This window comes from Candida dubliniensis, chromosome 5 (assembly GCF_000026945.1).
Source record: "Candida dubliniensis CD36 chromosome 5, complete sequence".
Lineage (NCBI taxonomy): Eukaryota > Fungi > Ascomycota > Pichiomycetes > Serinales > Debaryomycetaceae > Candida > Candida dubliniensis.
In genome coordinates this window covers 964,675-985,652 of record NC_012864.1, presented here as the reverse complement: position 1 = coordinate 985,652, position 20,978 = coordinate 964,675, and the positions used below count along the sequence as shown (strand labels likewise).

The following is a 20,978-nucleotide window of genomic DNA, read 5'->3' as shown; positions in this document are numbered from 1 at the left end:
ATTGGTGATTGAATATAAAAAAAAAAAAAACGAATCAAAAACTAAAAATTAAAGTTTGATCAAACAAGCCATTTTAAATAGATCAAATTGGGAATGCTTTCTGTATTCGTTGCAACAATAGATGATGTCAGATAGTTCTTGATTGACATTATTTCGGGTGATATTTATTTAAAACTGTGGCACTAGGACCTGTTCCATTGTTCCAAACAAATTTCAGTTTTCCTGGTCTAAGGAACAAATAGGGAAGAAAAAACAAAACTCGTGTGGAAAATTATAATACCATTTAGGTGTGGCGTCTAATATTTTCACAAATATATAACTTCAACCGGATTAGTAAAAACATTAAGTCTTCAAGTCAACCTACACTTTGGAAACAAATTAAATTAAGAATGAAGTATATTAATACTAATAAGACTACTATTTGTCAGAAACATATGTACAAAAAAAAAAAGAAAGCTATATATATAAAGGACAAATTAATTTAGTATTGTGTAGCAAGAACAGCATAGAATTAGTGTTCCCCTGACTTCCATCTCCACTGCAATCCATTATCCTTATAATCGTTCTTCTTTCAACTCTGAACCGTCACTCTTAATAATGTTGTAACCCCAAAAGCCAATGACATTCAAGACTCCGATTCTCCAACCGTTGAATAATCCCAATTGTTTCAACCTTTCCCAGAATGTCGAATCTTGATTGTCTTCAGTCAGATCGTTGAATTCCACAATCAAACTCTTTTTAGGATCTTCGATAGTAATTACTTTCTTAGTGTCCTCTCTCTTAGGAGTGAGCAAAAATTGAACTTGCTGTTTACGCAACAAGTTCTCCACTGGTAACTTGATGAAGAATTCCAAAATCAAGGAAAGTAAATTGACAAATGTGTAGATGTTTGGTGATGAATACGAATCAATGTTAAATTTGATAAACAAAATATAAGGAGCCATCTTTCTAAATATGCTCGTTGACAATTGGTGTAATGTGGTCAAAAACACTATAGGTGTCGATGGGTGTAACAAATAGTAAACGGGGAAATTACGAATTGACTCGCGTACTGATCTTGTTGACTGAACAATTTCTTCTGCTGCTTCTTCCAAAGTATCATTCTCATTCAATGGCTTGGAATTGAATTGAGTAATCATAAACTTTACTCTGATCAAATCCAAGGGCATTAACACAATCCCTGTCAACACACAAGCTGTCACGGACAACCACAATGATTTAAATGGATCATTTGAATGAGTCAAGTCAAGGAAAAACGGATCAGGTATTCCCAAAAATGGAGAGGCAAACCCTGTAATCCAAGCTTCAATTGTATGTGACAATGTTTGATATATAAAAGAGGCATTAATACCTCTAAAAACAGCAAATGGACCATCTTTATTAATAATGGCAGTAAGAATATCAGCAGTGTGCAAAGACTTTGGTTTAATTTTATTATTTCTAATTCTCTTTTTACCGTCACGATAGGATTTCTTCTCCTGTTTTATTGGTGTTGCTGTCGTATTAAACCCACCTACTTCATGGCCTGACCAAACCTGTTGCTCGTTTTGTGATTGAAAGTAATTAATTGGCTCTTCATCCTCATCATCCTCATCATCATCTCTAACGTTGTCATAAATGCTGCTACGCTGTGGGCGTGGATACTCATCTTCATCTTGTTCTGTTGTTGCTTCAGTATCATCTTCAGTTTCGCTTAATAATCGTTTGGATTTGGATAAATCTAATTTCTTGGTGGTTTTGGAAACAGTTTCACTGAAATTGAATTTCCCAACCTGTAAAACTAACCGCACAATCTCTAGAGGTTGAGTCAATAACACCTTTATATAACTTCTAACAAAATTCCATAATAGATTTTTAAATACCTCAATCAAATTGTTTGATTCAAAATATTCATTGAATTCTAAATCGTAAACATAATTCTTATCACTAGTGGCATTGATCCCCACTGGTCCTCCATGTTTGAACAGATTTCGGATGATCCCTTGATTCTCATTTAGTGATTGATTAATCAACTTCTCAGAAATGTTGGATGTCACAGGTCTGTTGGTTTTGGGGTCTATTATACCAACACCTTTTTTATAAATCACAGAATATCCCGCATTGAACGTATCATGATCATAGTATGGTCGCAACACCTGTGTATCTGGGTGCGAGGAAGACATGTTCGATGTAAGTTGTGTGAGACTTGGATGGGGTTAGTTTGCATGTAAAGAGCAATAAATAAGTCAGGTTGTTTTTTTTTTTTTTTAAAGAAAGCATATTTCCCCATTGTCTTTCTCTCTCTCCTCTGCCTTTTTTTTTTTATTTGTCCTTCTACTTGCCATTGATATAGAGTTATGATCATATTCTATTGGTGTAGTTTAAACACATCATGTAGGCCATTATTTAGCACATATGCTGCATTTAAACTGATAGTCCGGTAGTAATACTCACCATTCTAAAATTGGGGGTGACATCATATAATAATACAAAATCTATATACACTGCAAAAAATAATACAAGTTTACCATTTCTACTCTTTCTTTGACTCGTTCGATTTTGAAATTAAGAATTCCCCTAAATACTTTAATGGATCTTCTGGTTTAATTTGTGCAACTTCTTTTAATCCCTCAAGCAAAGTCTTTGTAAGATGTTGGTTGAGATATCGTCTAACTGAGGATCCACCTACTATTTCATGCATTGGAAGCTGGCTATTTTCATTTGGGGTTGGTGTGTTTATCTCTGGTTTTGTAGAGTCTTCTTTCGTATCTATCTCCATGGGACTTGAACTCTGTTGGTTTTGGTCAACAGAACCATTTGTAGGTTTGTCCTCTGTTTGGTTAGAATTATCTATAGATTCGTTTACAGATGCCTCTATCGTTTCTTTAATTGAATCGTGATTTGGAATGGGTGTCTCCATTATGTTGAATGATATCCGGTTTAGTTGAGTAAATGGTTGCTCCTAGGTTGAATGAAAAGAAAACAGTGTAATGAGATTGGTTTTCAACAATCTAAACAAACAACATGAAAATTTCGTGACATATTATGACACCTCAAAAAAAAAAAAAAAAAGAATTGGAAATCTCAGGAACCACTTTCTAGTAGAGTCCCCCATTTTTCCTTTCAACCCAGTAGTGATACCTATAATCATGGATCCATTCAATGAAGTTAAGGAAGATGCATACAGCTCAATTAGAGCTTTAGAGGATATAATAAATTCCCGTCCCAATGGGAACCCACCAACTAATGAACAACAACAAGATTTTGAAAATAGTTTCCAAGAATTACAAGAGATATATCGAGATTTACAACAAGCATTAACCATAAGTGAGTCACAGCCATCGAAATTCAATTTATCTGATATTGATATATCCAATCGAAAATCAATTTTATCCGATTTAAATAATCAAATTCAACATTTAGAAAAGAAATGGAATCAAAAGCAATATCGGGATGTAACAACAATGTCCAATAGAATCAGTCAAGATGGTCAAGATGAAGACATTGACCCATTTAGTGGAGACTCTGCCATGACTTCATATCAACAGCAGGAACTAATCCAAGAGCAGGATTTACAATTAGATGATATCCATCGAACCATGATGAATTTGAACCAACAAGCAGCAATTATGGGTGATGAATTGGAAGAACAAGGGTTCATGTTGGACGAATTGGACTATGAAATGGATAATGTTGATAACAAATTACAAAGAGGAATGAAAAGAATAAATATATTCCTAGAACGAAACAAAGAAACTGCAAGTAATTGGTGCATTGGGATTTTGGTGGTGGTACTATGTGTTTTATTGGTGTTGTTATTGATTGCATAGATAATATCAAGGGTATAGAAATGTACTAGTTAATTCACAAGTGTTTTTTTTTTTTATTAATATATTATAAACAGTTGAAGAGCTAATTTGCTTGAGTTTTATTTCTTGTAAAGTATAATTGCAACAGATGAAATGGCTGTATTGGTATCTTTTGTTAGCTTTATAGTTACCACAAAAGGGCCAAAAAGAATGAAATTGGGGGTTCTGTTGTTGAACCACAATCAAGTAATTCAAATACCTTGTTGTATGTTGTGCTCTGCAGAATAAACTCTCCTAACCATATTTGTATCCAATTTTAGGTGAACCCTAAATAATCCCAGAGGATATCTTTTTTTTTATGATCAGCAGTTTATCGTCAATGTTCCCCCAACTGCTTGCGCCTGTTGTTCTTCTTGTTGTCAACAGCTTTATTGTCCTTTCGGTTATTCTTACCTCAGATGAATATCGAACAGGACAATGTTACTCAAAATGTTTTCATCGTCACACAAGATACTTTTTACTGGTTACAAAAAACACGGGGATAGTAGTAGTAGTAGTAGTTTTGTGTGGTTGCAAATACAGTTCAAATCTTGGTCGGTCATACCGTGAAGTACATTATACAAAACTTCTCTCTTTTTATTGCTGCATTTATTTTCGTGTATTTAGAACATGAACTATACGCTTTTTTCACCCAATTGATAATTCACAATCTTTTCATCGCATTCAAAAATTCTTTCAAAGGGTAACAATGCAAAGAAATACTCTCTGGCCTCACTTTCCAATTGTTCAAACTCTTCTTTTGCATTGCCCATAATAATATTTACATCGTGACCACATCCATTGGGATCTTCTAAGAACTTGGTGACCCGGTGCAAACTTGCAATGTATTCTTTAACCAATGTCCAAAATGATTCGTCATCACCATATCTTCCAGGTCTATTATCAGGAATATACCCTATATAGTTTTCATTAAAAGTTTGAAACTGAAATGCAATGTTTTGAATAAAGCTAAAAACCAAAAGGTAAGTTTGTTCTGTACTCAATCCTACGGTCCCTCCTGCAACTAAATTTTTAATAAAATTGTCAAGTTTCTTGGTAACATGAGTCTTGAGGTCAACAGATTCAGGAGCAGGCAAATTGTCAAGCTTCAACTTTTGAAGCAACAATTTGTCAAACTTGATATAGATCTTGGACAATCGTTTGAAAAAATCAATGTGGGCAGTGAGTATTTCCATTATATCTATGACTTTAATTTCTTGTTCTGTGAAGGATACACTGGAAGTGTCAACCTCCTGCTCCAAGATAAGTTGCAAAATGCTATTTTGTAATTTTTCTAAAAATAGTTCTTCCTCATTGTAATTTCTATTCAACTTTTCAATAACAATTTCGAGAATTGGAATGTTTAAAGAATACTCATGGACAATATCTTCAACAAATTTATTTAGCGTTTGACAAGTATATTGTGGTGGCGGAACATTATTTATTTCATTTTTCAATCTCGCAAGAAAAGTTTGGTATTCGTCTTGGTCATTTTGAAACTTGTGTAAATGGTTGTTTTCATCAATGATCCATTTTAATTTTTCCTCAATTCCCGGTTGAATTAACAATGCTTCACTTGAAGCTCTGATTAATTTTTGTTCCAGATTACGCAAAGCAGTGATGCTGCCGAGTACGTCTTGTATACCACTGTTGATTATCTGTTGCAAGGTTATGTAAATCGTATGACCCTTGTTAAAATCTGTCAACTGTATAATTTGGTATTGATATTTTTCAATAAGCGATGTATAGAAACTTATTCTTTCCAAATCAGGTTTTTCCACATCAATAGAAACCTTATTTTCAAATAGAGTTAGCAATTCCTGGTATAGATACTGTATGGTTGCCAGATAATACTTTAACAACGTATTTTGGAGCTCTAATAAGGCTTCAAAAATTTTCATTTGTCTGCGTATCCCTAGGTGAATTAATGAAGGAAGAATTGCCGAGTTTTGAAATACGTATGTAACTATTTTTTTTCTTTCTGTCTCTTTCCTTTTTTTTCTTTTGGGTTCAGTTGTATTTTTTTTTTTTTGGACCAGTAGAAGAAGTTTACGGGTACACAAAACCAAAGTTACGATTCACGTGAAACTATAATTGCAATTGACACTATCTCAGCCTGGTGCCTTTCTTGTGGAAGTAAAACCAATTCCTACTGCTGCAAAAAGAGAGTAATTGGATTTTTCCTTTTCTAAAAAAAAGTATCCAGGTATTCTGGATCTTTTTGTAGGGAAGAATTTTTCAAGATATTAACTCTCAGAAGAAACTAGAAAAATCATTGACTGTAACCTCCCAAAAAACTGGGATACAACCTAGCAAGAACTGTAACATCGTGGTCAATGGATTAATAAAGTTTAACATCGGATTATTTTCACAAATTCATAATTGAATAGTTTACTGTGTTGCATTTTCCTTTTGCTCTGTCTTTCTGTTTCTTGGTTTTCCCTGTTGATGTCACAAAGCTAAACACTACAAAAAAAAAAAGTATAACTGAAATTAACAATATCACACATTTTGAGAGTATTATCTTTTACAATATGGTTAAATCTTAACGTATAGATTCTCTTTAGACTATGTCAATTCAAGTTGAAAGATGGCTAGTATTTTGTAACTGACTTTGTATTATGTCATTCTCTCGTTGTGCTGACATAGTTAAGTGGGGGGTGGAGTCTAAACTTCGCGTAATTGGAATTAGGGCGCAACTAAGCCAAAAAAAAATCGTCGTAAATGTCCAAAAAAAAAAAAAAAGACAGAGAAAATGCTCAAAAAATAATTCCTTAATAGCATTCCACATCATGGTACCACTTTTTTTTTTTCAAAACGAGTCAATTATATGTTTAAAACTAGTTTTGTTGATTTTTCTGGTTCTTCTTTTGGGGGGGGCTAAAGTCCATTATAGGTTTCTGTAAAGTACCCTGTATAAAAAGTGGATGGTGAATTTTTCTCTCAGAATCATGTGTGAAAATTTGCAAAAAAAAAAATAAAAGAATGCCTTTCCAATAAAGCAGAGTTTAAGTCGTTTCTTCTAACTATAAGCTATGGCTGTCATTATCTTCCATTTAATTTATAGGTAAACTACCTGGAATATAGTTCATTGTTTAAAAAGTTGAGAAAAGAAATATAAAAAGTCGTAGAATTCTGTATTTGAAGAATTAATCTCGAGGTACCATTTATCTAAGCTGATTAACCATTAACTGTACCAGTAAAACTGTTCTACACTTCAACTAAATATTAAACTCAAACCAAGAGATTTATTCTACAGCCACTATAAAATTCTCTGTCTCGAATCCTCTTTGATATAGAATCTACTCTTCGTACAAAATTTTTGGTTCATTATGGTCCAGCAAAGCTATTGTTTGAACTTTCCTACTCTGTGCCGTATTTCAAATGCCTCAAGGCAATTTACCTCATTATATATCCTTATTAAATTCTGCTCTCCCCCCAAAGGCGATTACATAATTAAAGTAATAACCTCATCAAATAGAGCCGACGGAATACAACCCAATAACAGTGCCTAACATGACTGACCAACAAAAAGGTAACAGACATATGGGCCAAGAAATTTTTTTTTGGGTATTATTAACAATAGCCCACGTAAAAATAAATTTAATGCAACTGTCCTAAAAAAGACAATTCGCGTGCCAATCGGGTAAATTCGTAAACAATAGTTTACAAGACTAAAATAATTCTCTCTGTTTTATTTTTCACGTAGACGAGGAATAATAATGATTTTGGCCATCAACGAGATCAGCAACATAGTTACCCAGGTCAAAGCAAATGGATGTCCCAACATAATCACAGTAGAATACATCTTTATCTATTCTCCCAAATAAAAGAGCAAGTAGAAGTCTAAGTTGAACAAAACCGTAATCTTGTTGTAAATAGAATAAACTCTAAATCGTTCGAAGAAGAAAAAAAAACAGATTTATTCTTTTGTAAAACGATGAATGTAAAGATACTTCTTTGTCCTATTTTAAATTTTTTTACCTTTAATTTTATTAGTTGAAATCGATTTTAACAAAGGGAGACAAAGAGTTTAGATCTCAGAAGATTTTTTAATTTCAGGAAGAAACACTCATGAGAATCTCCTTCACGTCTACAATGTTGTTTAACGATAAAAACAAAATCACGAAACCACAAGTTGTTCATCAACGCCCTCTTTTCTTGCCTTACTACTCACCATCCATTATGTACAAAACCACCCTTCTTTAAAAACAAACATGTTCTTAAAAAATGAATTGATTGAACGCTCTCTCTCATTGTTTAATTTCTCTAAATGATCACAAAGATGAAAATAATTTTTTGATGCCAAATAATATCACCTACTGAAAAATACTCTTCAAACCATCCGAACAATAAACTAATAATTTTCAGTTGATTTTAATTCTCATTTGCTAATTTAAATTAGTCCGCTTTGCATGCAATTTAATTTTCGACAAACCTACGAAAGTACACGAGAATTTAGTATTTGTTGACACAATACACCTCTCAATTACTCAAAAAACACGCTTAATCTCCTATTAACCACCACCACTAAACTTTTATAATGTTTTTTTTTCTTTTTTCACAAACCATTCCTACATAACCAGTGGGTTTTTAAATGTTTACATTTTGTTTCATTTTGGCGGAAGCGTATTTCCATTGATTGGAGCAAATTATTAGTGCCACCATTTTTAGAAAATAATTAATTATTCGACCTTTATTATTCAAAGTTGCAATTGCCATGGCTAAAAAAAAATTTCAACACCAACTAATATTATAAATATGACCAATATTTCTTTACTCTGAATATTCCACTTATTTTGTATTTTCTTTTTTTGATCCAAGATATCTCCAAACTTGTTTATACTTTAATCGTTGGATTTTTGTTTTCTTTCAACACGCATTCTTTTCTTTTCAACTAACCACAAGTCATTCGTTATTCATTAAGTGGTTCTTAATCTTCAAATCCAACTTAGTCTTTCGTTGTTATTCATTTTTATACCCCCTTAACAAAACAAGCAAAAAAATATCATGTTGTCTATTAAAACATTATTAGCTGCAGCAGTTGTAGCATCATCTGCTTTTGCCAGTGCTTCCAACCAAGTTGCTCTTTACTGGGGCCAAAACGGTGCTGGTGGTCAAGAAAGATTGGCTCAATACTGTCAAGAAACTGACGTCGACATTGTTTTATTGTCATTCTTGAATTTGTTTCCAGATCCATTGAATGTCAATTTTGCCAACCAATGTGGTAACACTTTTGAGTCTGGGTTGTTGCACTGTTCTCAAATCGGTGCTGACATCAAAACTTGTCAATCTTTAGGTAAAACCGTGTTATTATCTTTAGGTGGTGGTGTTGGTGATTATGGTTTTAATGATGTCGCCTCTGCCACCAAATTCGCTGACACCTTGTGGAACAAATTCGGTGCCGGTCAAGATGCAGAAAGACCATTTGATGATGCCATTGTTGATGGTTTCGATTTCGACATTGAACACGGTAGTACTACTGGATACCCAGAATTGGCCACTGCCTTAAGAAGCAAGTTTGCTCAAGACACTTCTAAAAACTATTTCTTATCTGCTGCTCCACAATGTCCATACCCTGATGCTTCTCTTGGTGATTTGTTATCCAAAGTCCCACTTGATTTTGCATTCATTCAATTCTACAACAACTATTGTTCAGTTGATGGTCAATTCAATTACGATACTTGGTCCAAATTCGCTGACTCTGCTCCAAACAAAAACATCAAATTATTTGTCGGTGTTCCTGCTACCGGTAACGTTGCTGGCTACGTTGATGCTAATAAATTATCCACAACTATTGAAGAAATCAAATGTGACCCACACTTTGCTGGTGTTTCCCTTTGGGATGCATCTGGTGCTTGGTTGAATACCGACGATCAAGGTAATAACTTTGTTGTCCAAGTCAAGAATGTTTTGAACCAAAATACTTGTGTTGCCCCAACTACTTCTGCCACTACCACTTCAACTGCTGCCATTACCACAAAATCTGATGAGATTGTTACTTCATCTTCATCTTCTTCCTCAATTTTCTATGGTAACTCAACCACTGAATCTTCATCTGGCATTGCTTCTGGTACTGTTCTTCCAACTGGTTCAGGTTCAGGATCTTCTAACACTAAACTGTATGAACTTGCCATTTCCACTGTCACTGATGTCCAAAAAACTGTTGTCACCATTACCTCATGTTCTGCACACAAATGTGTTGCCACCCCAGTTACTACTGGTGTTGTTGTTGTCACTGACATCGATACCGTTTACACCACCTATTGTCCTTTGACTAATAGTCAAGTGTATGTTCCAGTTAAAACTGTCATTTGCAGTGAAGAAAAATGTGTTGCTAACCCAACATCAACTGCTTTAAAACCAAAAGCCAGTACCAGCACTCAAGGTGTTAAAAAGATTGTAACCACCTCCGCCCAAACTGTTGGTTCCAGTACCCAATACGTCACCATTGACATCACTTCTACCATTACCCCTGTTCCATTACCAACATCTGTTACTTCTAATGGTACTAATGGCACTGTTCCAGTATTCACTTTTGAAGGTGGTGCTGCAGTTGCCAACTCTTTGAATAGTGTCTGGTTTACTGTTCCATTCTTATTAGCTGCCTTTGCTTTCTAATGAAGTGTGCTATTGTCGTTTACTCTAATCGTTTATATTTGATATATACAAAACAAAATAGTTATTATGACATTGTTTGATTACGACAAGTTGTCAGATACTAAACAAAAATGTATACTTATCGTTGCTTAGCTTTATCGTGCACATTTAATGTAAGTTTGTTCTTCATAGAAGATTTGTAGAAATAATCGTCGGTGACACGAAAACTGAAACACTATTAAATTTTTTTTTTTTTTGTGTGTGTGATTTTGTTGCTCACTACTTCTTTACTAACTAGACAATTTGAGATGGTAAACAAGGTCAGTAAACCAACTCACGACAAAACTAATAACCTAGATAAATCCCAGACAAATATATTAGACAAAATAGATGATGATATACTTAATGTCAATAGGATCCGTGGTTCTTTAACCAACAAAACGCCAACCTCCAAAACCCATTCGATAGATGATGAGCTTAAATTGGAAGAACAATCAGAAACTGCTGCTGATGAAAACTGGCAAATAGCATCGGAATACTATAAAAACATAGACACAAAGGCGTTCCGACAATATGAATTAGCCTGTGACAGAGTCAAACAATTTTATGAAGAACAACATGAAAAACAAACGGTTGCATATAATATCCAAGCAAGAATTAATTTCAAAACTAAAACGAGAGCAAGGATGACTGTTTGGGAAGGACTAGAGAAATTAAACAAGTTATTAGATGATTCTGATCCCGACACCGAGTTATCACAAATAGATCATGCATTGCAAACGGCAGAAGCTATACGACGAGATGGGAAACCACGATGGTTTCAATTAGTTGGGTTAATTCATGATTTAGGGAAATTGTTATATTTTTTTGATTCTCGTGGTCAATGGGATGTAGTAGGGGACACTTTTCCCGTTGGTTGTAAATTCCTGAAACGAATTATTTTCCCTGATAGTTTTAAAAATAATCCCGATTTTCTAAATCCATTGTATAATACCAAATATGGCATATATTCGAAGCATTGTGGATTAGATAAAGTCATGTTGAGTTGGGGTCATGATGAGTATATGTACCATGTTGCGAAAAAGAATTCGACATTGCCTCCTGAAGCATTAGCAATGATACGGTACCATTCATTTTATCCATGGCACCAAGAATTGGCATATAGTTATTTAATGGATGAACATGATAAAGAGATGTTGAAAGCAGTCAAAGCATTTAATTCCTACGATTTATATTCCAAGATAGATCAGCAGTATGATGTTGAAGAGTTGAAACCATACTATCTTGAATTGATTGATGAGTTTTTCCCAAATAAAGTAATTGATTTTTAATATAAACCAAACTAGATATGATTTAGAAAAAAAAAAAAAGGGAACCGAAAGTAAATTAAATTGAAATACAAAAATCTATATACGTGTGTTTATTCTTACTCTATTACCCTATTGAAATAATTCAATGACTCCAAAGTATTGTTCAATACCGTATGGACCTGGGTCTTTCCAGAAGTCGTTATAAGTAGTCAAAATAGTACAGTCACCACCAGTTTCTTTTATTATAGAAGAAACGGCAATTTTTTGATTTTCTGGAGAAGGTACATTTACTCCTAAAGTAGAACCTTTTGAAGGATAACCAGTTTCAGTAATGAGAATTGATTTCCCACCACAAATATCGGCAACTTGTTGTTGTTGATGAACAATGTATGAACCAGCATTTTCTGGTGAAATGTTTGCGTTGAAATAAGAATGTGGATTGATACCAACAACATCAATGTCAGCATCAGTACAGAAGCTAGGATATTTGAGATAAGTGGCAGGTGGTTCAGAAGTGGTAACCTTACCATTATAACCAGCACTTTGTAACTGTGATTTGACCGATTTTATTTTACTGACTAAATCTGAAGGTGAAACATATCCAGCAACAATAGCTTCATTACCAATGGTGATTAAATTAAAGACATCCCAACCATTAGATTTCCCATAATTAACGACATCAGAAACTTGATCATCAATAGAGTCAACACCTGCATTAGACATCCAAACTCCTTGATTGACAGTAATACCCAATTCACGACAGGTTTCAAGAACAGTAGTTAATGAACCACAATCAGTACCATAAGATCTAATTTGTTTGATACCTTTACTGTTGATTAATTGAAGATCAGATTTAATAGTATCTGCAGATTTACAGCTTCTGTCGTCGGCATACGGTGAGTACACAATAGCAGAAGGAGCCAGGATATCTCCACTAGAACTTGGACTCGAACTAGAGCTAGAGGTTGAGGTTGAGGTAGGACTGTAACTGGAACTGGAACTGGAAGTGTAGTTAATGCTGGTAGTTGAAGGTGATTGTATAGTAGTTTCATTCTGTTCAGTAGATTGTGGAGCTAGTTCTGTAGTTGTAGGCTGTTGTTGCTGCTGACCTTGTTCGGTAGATTGTGGAGCTTGTGGAGTTTGTTCAGTTGATGTAGTGTTTGGTTGGGCTTGTTCGGTTGATGTTGGTTGCTGCTGTTGTTGTTGTTGTTCAGTTGTTGTAGGTTGTTGTTGTTGCTCAGTTGTTGTTGGTTGAGCCGGGCTAGTAGAACTGGTAGTAGTGGTAGGCTGTTGTGGTGGTTGTGGTTGTGCTTCAGTTGTTTGTTGTGTTGGAACAGGAGCAGGAGCAGCTTGATCTCTATTTATTATGGAAGTGAATGTAACAGGATAAGTATTCCATTGACCATCTGTTATAGTACTGGTGGATGTTTGCCCATCACTAATATATATACCAACCGGTGGTAACCAAACAGTGGTTGTTCCAGTTGTAACTGTTTTTATCTCGGTTGTTGGAGCAGCAACATGATATCTTGTTAATAAAATTGGAGCAGCATTCAACAATTGCAAAAGTGCCAATGTTGAAATAATATTTGAAAACATGTTTAATGATAGTTGTTGTTGTTGTTGTTGTTGTTGTTGTTGTTTCTCGGTGTATGATTATTTATAATAACGAAAGTGAAAGGAAATGACCGGAAATTTAATAAAGAATGTAATGAGTTGAACTTGATAAATCAAAGTTTAGTGAAAGAATAAAGTAGGTTAGTTGATTGATTTCAAACAAGACAAAAAGGGCATTCAAATCAAGAATTGGAAATCATCATATTTATATAGTTTTTGAAATCAGAATCAGAATCAGAATCAGAATCAGAATCAGAACCAGAACCAGAACTAGAATCAAATCAAGCTATGCTGGTTTAAAACAAATCAAAATCAGTACCAGTAACTCAAACCAAGAACAAAAAGGATGCTTGCTGAAAAAAATAGAAATGGAATTTTAGTCAATTATCGTTGGGCTATTGCAATGGCAACAAATTCATACTATTTCATATTGTAATTATTAAAGTAGAAGGAAACATTTTCGCAGCAAAGTATACCGCAACTTCGGCATTTTTTTTTTTCCTTATGTCGAGAGATTTGCATGCTGCAATGTCCAAATTAGGCAGGTGATGAGATCTTTGTGTCCATTAGTTTTTTTGCAAATCACCAGTGCACATAACAATCCCATAGTAAAAGGCAGTTATTCAAGGCACAACCTTGCAGAAAAAATACAACCAGCATATAATATATGGTTAATCTATATCGGCTTAACTTTACTACACCAAGAGAGTACTTCCTAGCAATCAGCTTGAGAATTTTATTAGAAGTCATTTACGCTTGTTAATAAAAAAAAAAAAAAACGAGGCAGTTGCCTCGTTGTTAAGAACCAGGATTTGTGGCTTACGCTTTACATTCTCTGAATTCAGATGATCTGTGGTGCACCATCTTCTTCTATTCAACGTTGCCTAATAAAATAAAGTTTCCATCAATATCTGAAGCTTCATAAATCATTTATTGTTTAAAGCATATTTTTCTTTTATATTGTATTTCTGTCAAATCGAATAATAATAACTTGACAGAACGATCAACAATATTATTAATAAGACCGGATATCTTCGAAAAACAAAGGATTTACATAAAAATAATAACATCATCGTTGATCAATGATGCAAGTGATCCCATCAGAGTGATTCGTTATATATATATTATTTGCCACTATCCAAGAACAACATTACAACCAGCGTATTCGGGGAACAAAGATCACACAAATAATATGTCTTTTAATAGTCATAAAAAAAAAATATTTATGCTGGCTGGTTGTTTGAAAAAATGTATAATTTTTGTACTTTTAACACGCCCAGTTTTTCTTGTCTTATATTCGCAGACATGTTAGAAACTAAGAGTTATACATCAACTATAAGTCAAACTACATTAGCAACAATCAATCAGTTTTTCAATTGTCAGGCTGGTTGACTGATATCCAATGACGGCTTAGCTAAAGAAAAAAAGAAAGATTTGAATCTAGTGTTATAAACTTGTAGAAAAAAAAGTGGATCCAGATCCAGTACTAACAAAATCAAATTTGGTAAATACACACCACACATTTTTCATGAAACAAGAGGATGATTAGAGGGTTCAATTTACAACAACAGTATTTAGTTAGACGTTGGGTGGGGGATCTATTGACCTAATTAATACTTATTAATAACAAATAGTAGTAGAAATATAAAACATCCTAAAATACTACATTTTCGGAGAGTGAAAAAAGCAATTTGCATGTCACAATATTTCAATTTTCTAATATATCAAAAATGAGCAGCAATTGTTCTCCACTAAGCACTTCTTCACGGTTCAAATATTTCAACAAACTCTTGACTAATTGAATCAATTGCGGTACAGATAAGTTCATTATGGCCAATTGCAAAACATGGCCCAAATTAACGTTTTGATTGGAGACAAAAGTATGATAGTACAAATAGGTGAATGACCCCATTAAAAACTGACAATCAAATCTATCTGTTATACCACCATGCCCAGGAATGGTATCACCAAAATCTTTGATACCAAATGCACGTTTTAATCCACTAGCAAAGAACCCCCCGAAAGGAGCAATCAAGGATGCAAAAGTTGCTAAAACTGCAGCATGAAAATAAAATGGCTTAAAAGTAATGAGTTCATATCCAGTGATTTCGACAATTTTAGCTGGAAGTTGATAAACTTGAGGTATGTAAATTGGATTCAAGTCACAATGAGGGAAATTATATAAATGAGTTGACAAATTCTCTGCTGGACAAATCATATAATCTGATTTAGATAAAATATGTGATGCAATAACCCCAGCGATACCGGTACATATCCAAGCACCAACAAACCCTTCAACGGTTTTCTTGGGACTTATTTCAATCAACTGGGTTCTACCAAATGTGATTCCACACAAATAAGCAAAAATATCATTAACAATCACTAATGTAGCTGGCAAAAAGAACCAAATTATACCTTGTAATATATTATCAATAATCAAATGAGCTTGGAAAACTACCAATAATAATGTCATATGAGTCACACATAATTGAGCAAATTGAAATCTATAGTATCCTTTTTTCAATGTCCAAACAAAAAATACAAACCCGGCAATATATAATGAATAACTAATGAATTTATGATTTTTCACTAATAATGTCAAAAATTTGCTTGAATAAACTGATTCTTGGAAAAAATCAAACAATGCTGGGAAATCTAAATAATACCAAGTGGTACCTAAGAAATACCAATTCAACGATCTATTCCAAGGGATTTTTTTATCTCTTGCTGGTTCAGATGTCAATGCTATAACTTCTTTAAATGTTAACATTTGGAAAACTGAAACCATAATAATTAATGCTAAATGACCCGATGCTAAAATGGCGAAAAACCCACCAATCATAACAAATGTCCAAATTGTTCTAGTAACAAATGCTTGTTTTTTCTTTTCCTTTTCATTGACCACTGGTTGCTCTTTTGTTTGTTCGACACTCTTGTTATTTGATGGGGTAGATTTAGAAGTCGAATTGGACAATTCATTATTGGTTGGGGTAATTGAAGTTGATTTAGAAGAACTAACCTCAGTCTCAACTTGCTTTAGACTGGTGTCCTTAGTACTTGAAGTCATGATAATAGAAATAGGATAACCTATATTAAGTAATTAAGACAAAATGAAAATAACAATAGATATATATAAAAAAAAAAAAAAAGAATAAGGAACCAACAAAAGAGGCACTGGAATTTGAATCTTTTGAAACTTTTTTTTTTTTTTTCAAGATTGTACGTTACAGGAAAAAAAAAAAAAAAAAGAAAATACTTTAACAATTGTTAGTACTGAACAAACTACTATTTTTCTGTTGGCCCTTTTTTTTAGTTTTTGCCCTTCGCATTATTGCTACGAAGTGTTTTTTTTTAGTTCATTTTTTCAGTGGGGAGAGAGGGGGGGGGGGCAAGATTTGCATTATCATTAACTGTCATGGATCCATCGGTCTATGTAATTTGTTGCCTTGTTCCCACATTTGTTTGAAAAATGGGCTAACGACAAGAAATATTTATGGGCTTAGTTTGGTAGTGTTTTCTTTTGACTTGGAAAGAAACGAAAAGAAATGCCATTTATACAATTCAAGTCAAGTACTACCAGTGGCAAATTAGATATCAATTAAGTTATAGTTTTAATCTTCACAAGATTATAGATGATTAGAAACCCCCTTTTTGTTGAATATAATGTTAAAATGTAGCACTAAAAGAACAAACAAAAGAAAAAAAAAAAAACAAAGTTCAATTGAAATATATCCCCAAATTTGTTTCTTGAATAAGTTGGTCTTAGTAAAGTTCTCCAATGGTAGCAACAGCAGTTTATATATCAAAAGACATTTAGTCAACTTCTACATCTTTCGTCTGTGTGCCAATGGAATAGATTAGTGGCTATTCACATCTTTACTAATGACTGTTGGAAGTTGGGGGTACCTCTTTTCAAAAGAGCAGAACTAAAACTGAAAACAAAACAAAAATGTTGGGGTATGAGTATACTAGTACAATTACAATTACTCGTGTGCTATAGATTTTCTATATACTTGAAAGTCACATGTGCAAATGCAAATATAAGTCAACCAAGAAATTGTGGGTCGTGTACAAATGCCCAACCAATCAACCAACATTGACTAAGGAGAGAAAAAGAAATCAGCAAAGGCGATCATTCATTTTTCTATTTTATTGAACGAATATGAATATGAGTGGCAATTGTGCACAAGTACACTACTATACTTAGCGCCTTACTCACTCACTCACATTATACTAGACATACTCTAACACAAAAAAAAATTTTAAAAATTATTTTCTTTTCCATTCCATTTCCTTTCTTTTTTTTTTTTTTTTCTTATTCTCCTTTTTTTTTTGGTCAAGTTAAACCTACAAGTTTATTATACCTAAATCTATCCTACGATTTATTTACTATCAAAACACTTATTCTTCTATTTTTAAAAGGATTTTTAATTCATTAAGAAGAATACTTACTGTTGTTTTTATCCATTAATCTACACTAGAAAACAAAAAGGAAAGGAATCGAGACTTTATCTAGGTTTTCAAATTAATTGTTATTTTTAGTCCATTGTATGTCAACTATCCAAAACTTAAACGCATTTGATCCCTTCGCCGACACTGGTGATTCAGAAGCTCAACCAACAAATTACATTCATATTCGTATCCAACAACGTAATGGTAGAAAAACTTTAACCACAGTTCAAGGTGTTCCAAATGAATATGATTTAAAAAAGATTTTGAAAGTTTTGAAAAAAGATTTTGCCTGTAATGGTAATATTGTCAAGGATGAAGAATTGGGTGAAGTTATTCAATTACAAGGTGATCAAAGAGTTAAAGTTAGTGAATTTTTAACTGCTCAGTTGCAATTACCAAAGAAAAATATCAAAATCCACGGTTTCTAGATTTTATGGAAACAACAAACAAGTAACAAGAATAGAGTGGATAATGTTCTACGTCTCACATTCTTGGTTTACTGTTCCAGTTCCTGTTTAAAATGACTAGTTGTGCTTTTAATGTTAGAGCAAATTAATCTACATTTGCTAGGAATTATTGGATTATTGGTTTTTAGTTATTGATTTTTATAGTTTCATATGTATAAATCAAATATGACTGGCGATTATATTGACAAAATTGTAGTACGTAAGCAAAAAAAAAGTTATGTCTATAGCAATTCTGAAGTAAGAGTGATTTCTGCTGTAAATGTCTTTATCAGTTGGTTGCTAACCCAGCCCATCCATCACCAACTGAGTTATTGGTATATTGCACTACTATGAAGTCATTGTAAGCAAAAAAAAAAAAAAGAAATACAAACAAAAGAAGTATTCACATCACACATACACACACACACACATCCAATTAATTCAGCATTAATATCTCACTATAATCAACTATGGCAGGTGACTTGAATTTAAAGAAGTCTTGGAATCCAGCATTAGTCAAGAACCAGCAAAAAGTCTGGGAGGAAGAGCAGCAAAAATTAGATGAACTCAAACGAATAAAAGAGAGAAATCAAGAGTATAAACAAGAACAAGAATACTTAGAACTATTGAAGCTACAGCATGGAGACCGATTCCAAATCAAAGATTTAAACAAACAACAGAAGCTCAAACTATCCAAATTGAATTGGATGTATGATGATGTGCCGTTTGAAAGTAATGAGAAAGTGGAGGAAAATTCTAGTGGGTTTATTGAATCAAGTGTAGAGTTTACAGATGGCAAAACCAAAGTTGAGAATTTATTAAAAGGAAATCATGCTGTGGGCAAAAAGAGAGACGGCAGTGACACTAGTGATAGAATCAACAAGATAATTGGGGTTGGAATGAGTAAATCGAGCAAAACCAGTTATTCTGATGATCCATTACTCAGAATAAAACAGCAACAACAACAAGCACAAAGAGTTTCCAAAAAACCACATAATAATGATAAACATTCTCATCGTTTTAGTCATAGCTCCAAAAGTTCTTCAGACAGAGTACACAAATCACATGAGCATGAGAGAAGTCGAAAGCATAATTCTTCGCATACTCGTCGCAGAGATAGATCACCTAACAGATAGTTTGGTTAAATAGTTGTATAATAAACGATTAGCATCTGTAGCTTGGAAATTACTCTTAGTTTAACGTGTACAGTTATGATTACTTGGTTGGTTTGGTGACGGATTTTCGGAAAACGGCAAGGAAATACCAAAATAGAAAATCTCTATTTATTCAATCACTAAAGTGTTTATCAGTGCCTATTAATTCTAAAATCGACTGATTTTCCGCAAAGGCGTAAAAAGATTAACCATATAATACATATGATTGAAAGGTTAAAAATAATTAATTAAAAATATTGTAGATCAAAACTAAAGCTAAACTGATTTCTTCTGATAAATAACTACCATGATTTTCCGTAGTTGCTAAACGCCCTACAAATCATATCAACCAATTGAAAGAAAACTTTAACATTCCATAAACTAAGAGGATGATTTTTATATTGTTCATAAAAGTATGAGCCGTGTTAAATCTTCAATCAAATTCTCTCTTTTATTTTTTCTCTTTCATATTGTTGAGTAAATTTAGTATTCACTACCAACTAAAAAAAAGTCAATTTAGGGGGACATATGAAAAGGATCAGTCGAGAGAGAGAGAGTGGAAAAAAAAAAAAAAAAAAAAAAAAAAAAAAAAAACACCAACTAGAACTGTTGTAAAATTATTTCCCACACCTTTTCTAATTTTTAAGAATTCCCCTTACGGGAGTATAAAAACTATTTGCTTGTCTATATATTGGATTCATATCACCACTAATTTTCTTTTTCTTCATATAATCCAAGACTTATTTCCTAGGTTTATTGATAATCAACTTGTTTGTTTTTTTTTCTTTTTTCGTCAATAGTTAATTCTTTGTTCCGTTCTTTTAGACTACCATTTTACAATTTTCAATTTTATTTATATCCCCAATGTCGAAACCAAGATTCTTAACAGATTTAGAAAGAGCCAAAGTATTGGAATTTCAAGACATGATTCACTATAGTCCCAGATACAGTGATGATTCTTACGAGTATAGGCATGTCATGTTACCAAAGAATATGTTGAAAGCAATTCCTCAAGATTACTTTAACGCAGAAACCGGCACTTTAAGAATATTGACGGAAGAAGAATGGAGAGGGTTAGGAATCACTCAATCATTAGGTTGGGCTCATTATGAAACACATGCTCCAGAACCTCATATATTATTATTCAAAAGACCCTTAAATCCCGGGCAATAAAAGGATTTAATTATTTTGAAAAAAAAAAAAAAAGATTATATATAGAATTGGTTTCAAGGTCAAATTGGAACCAAAGTTTGAAACAATAGGCATGGTTGTCTGCTTCCTAGCTTCCCCTTATTCCTCAGAAAATAGGATAGAAATGAATTAACGATGAATTTGTATACACTATTTATAAGCCAATCTCATTGATTGAATTTATTATTTGTATAGTATTAAATACGTATATTGAGAAATTGTATAAATACCCTTGGTACCAAGTATTTTGTTGTGTGTGTCAAAGTTCTTAGTTTTTGGGGGGATTATAGACAAAGGAAAAAAAAAAAAAAACAAAGCCAAACTTCTGGTGTATGGGAAAATTTACAACCATCAAGAAGAAGAAGAACGCGTCAGAATCAA

At 33.3% G+C, this 20,978-nt stretch overlaps 11 protein-coding genes across 11 annotated transcripts; 6 read left to right on the top strand and 5 right to left on the bottom strand. All coding sequences in view use genetic code 12, as the record gives it.

Annotated features, from left to right (window-relative positions):
- Window positions 1-554: 554 nt before the first annotated feature.
- CD36_53870 (mitochondrial fusion machinery protein, putative) lies at window positions 555-2,162 on the bottom strand (the record flags this gene model as incomplete). Its single annotated transcript, XM_002420637.1, has 1 exon — window positions 555-2,162. One exon carries the CDS (start codon window positions 2,160-2,162, stop codon window positions 555-557), a length of 1,608 nt encoding a protein of 535 aa, XP_002420682.1.
- Window positions 2,163-2,512: 350 nt separating this feature from the next.
- Window positions 2,513-2,899, bottom strand: CD36_53860 (COMPASS/SET1C histone methyltransferase complex subunit, putative; the record flags this gene model as incomplete). Its single annotated transcript, XM_002420636.1, has 1 exon — window positions 2,513-2,899. One exon carries the CDS (start codon window positions 2,897-2,899, stop codon window positions 2,513-2,515), a length of 387 nt encoding a protein of 128 aa, XP_002420681.1.
- Window positions 2,900-3,128: 229 nt separating this feature from the next.
- Window positions 3,129-3,809, top strand: CD36_53850 (T-SNARE protein, putative; the record flags this gene model as incomplete). The annotated part of the gene is made up of 1 exon (XM_002420635.1): window positions 3,129-3,809. One exon carries the CDS (start codon window positions 3,129-3,131, stop codon window positions 3,807-3,809), a length of 681 nt encoding a protein of 226 aa, XP_002420680.1.
- Window positions 3,810-4,462: 653 nt separating this feature from the next.
- Window positions 4,463-5,728, bottom strand: CD36_53840 (conserved hypothetical protein; the record flags this gene model as incomplete). The annotated part of the gene is made up of 1 exon (XM_002420634.1): window positions 4,463-5,728. The coding sequence occupies one exon, from the start codon at window positions 5,726-5,728 to the stop codon at window positions 4,463-4,465; it is 1,266 nt and encodes a 421-aa protein (XP_002420679.1).
- A 3,109-nt stretch (window positions 5,729-8,837) lies between these two features.
- On the top strand, window positions 8,838-10,448 carry CHT2 (chitinase precursor, putative; the record flags this gene model as incomplete). The annotated part of the gene is made up of 1 exon (XM_002420633.1): window positions 8,838-10,448. The coding sequence occupies one exon, from the start codon at window positions 8,838-8,840 to the stop codon at window positions 10,446-10,448; it is 1,611 nt and encodes a 536-aa protein (XP_002420678.1).
- Window positions 10,449-10,735: 287 nt separating this feature from the next.
- CD36_53820 (inositol oxygenase, putative) lies at window positions 10,736-11,758 on the top strand (the record flags this gene model as incomplete). Its single annotated transcript, XM_002420632.1, has 1 exon — window positions 10,736-11,758. One exon carries the CDS (start codon window positions 10,736-10,738, stop codon window positions 11,756-11,758), a length of 1,023 nt encoding a protein of 340 aa, XP_002420677.1.
- Window positions 11,759-11,866: 108 nt separating this feature from the next.
- On the bottom strand, window positions 11,867-13,336 carry CD36_53810 (glucosidase precursor, putative; the record flags this gene model as incomplete). Its single annotated transcript, XM_002420631.1, has 1 exon — window positions 11,867-13,336. The coding sequence occupies one exon, from the start codon at window positions 13,334-13,336 to the stop codon at window positions 11,867-11,869; it is 1,470 nt and encodes a 489-aa protein (XP_002420676.1).
- A 1,726-nt stretch (window positions 13,337-15,062) lies between these two features.
- On the bottom strand, window positions 15,063-16,421 carry CD36_53800 (CDP-diacylglycerol synthase, putative; the record flags this gene model as incomplete). The annotated part of the gene is made up of 1 exon (XM_002420630.1): window positions 15,063-16,421. One exon carries the CDS (start codon window positions 16,419-16,421, stop codon window positions 15,063-15,065), a length of 1,359 nt encoding a protein of 452 aa, XP_002420675.1.
- Window positions 16,422-17,904: 1,483 nt separating this feature from the next.
- Window positions 17,905-18,234, top strand: CD36_53790 (eukaryotic translation initiation factor eIF-1, putative; the record flags this gene model as incomplete). The annotated part of the gene is made up of 1 exon (XM_002420629.1): window positions 17,905-18,234. The coding sequence occupies one exon, from the start codon at window positions 17,905-17,907 to the stop codon at window positions 18,232-18,234; it is 330 nt and encodes a 109-aa protein (XP_002420674.1).
- Window positions 18,235-18,722: 488 nt separating this feature from the next.
- On the top strand, window positions 18,723-19,388 carry CD36_53780 (pre-mRNA-splicing factor, putative; the record flags this gene model as incomplete). The annotated part of the gene is made up of 1 exon (XM_002420628.1): window positions 18,723-19,388. One exon carries the CDS (start codon window positions 18,723-18,725, stop codon window positions 19,386-19,388), a length of 666 nt encoding a protein of 221 aa, XP_002420673.1.
- Window positions 19,389-20,270: 882 nt separating this feature from the next.
- On the top strand, window positions 20,271-20,579 carry CD36_53770 (cyclin-dependent protein kinase regulatory subunit and adaptor, putative; the record flags this gene model as incomplete). Its single annotated transcript, XM_002420627.1, has 1 exon — window positions 20,271-20,579. The coding sequence occupies one exon, from the start codon at window positions 20,271-20,273 to the stop codon at window positions 20,577-20,579; it is 309 nt and encodes a 102-aa protein (XP_002420672.1).
- Window positions 20,580-20,978: the final 399 nt, after the last annotated feature.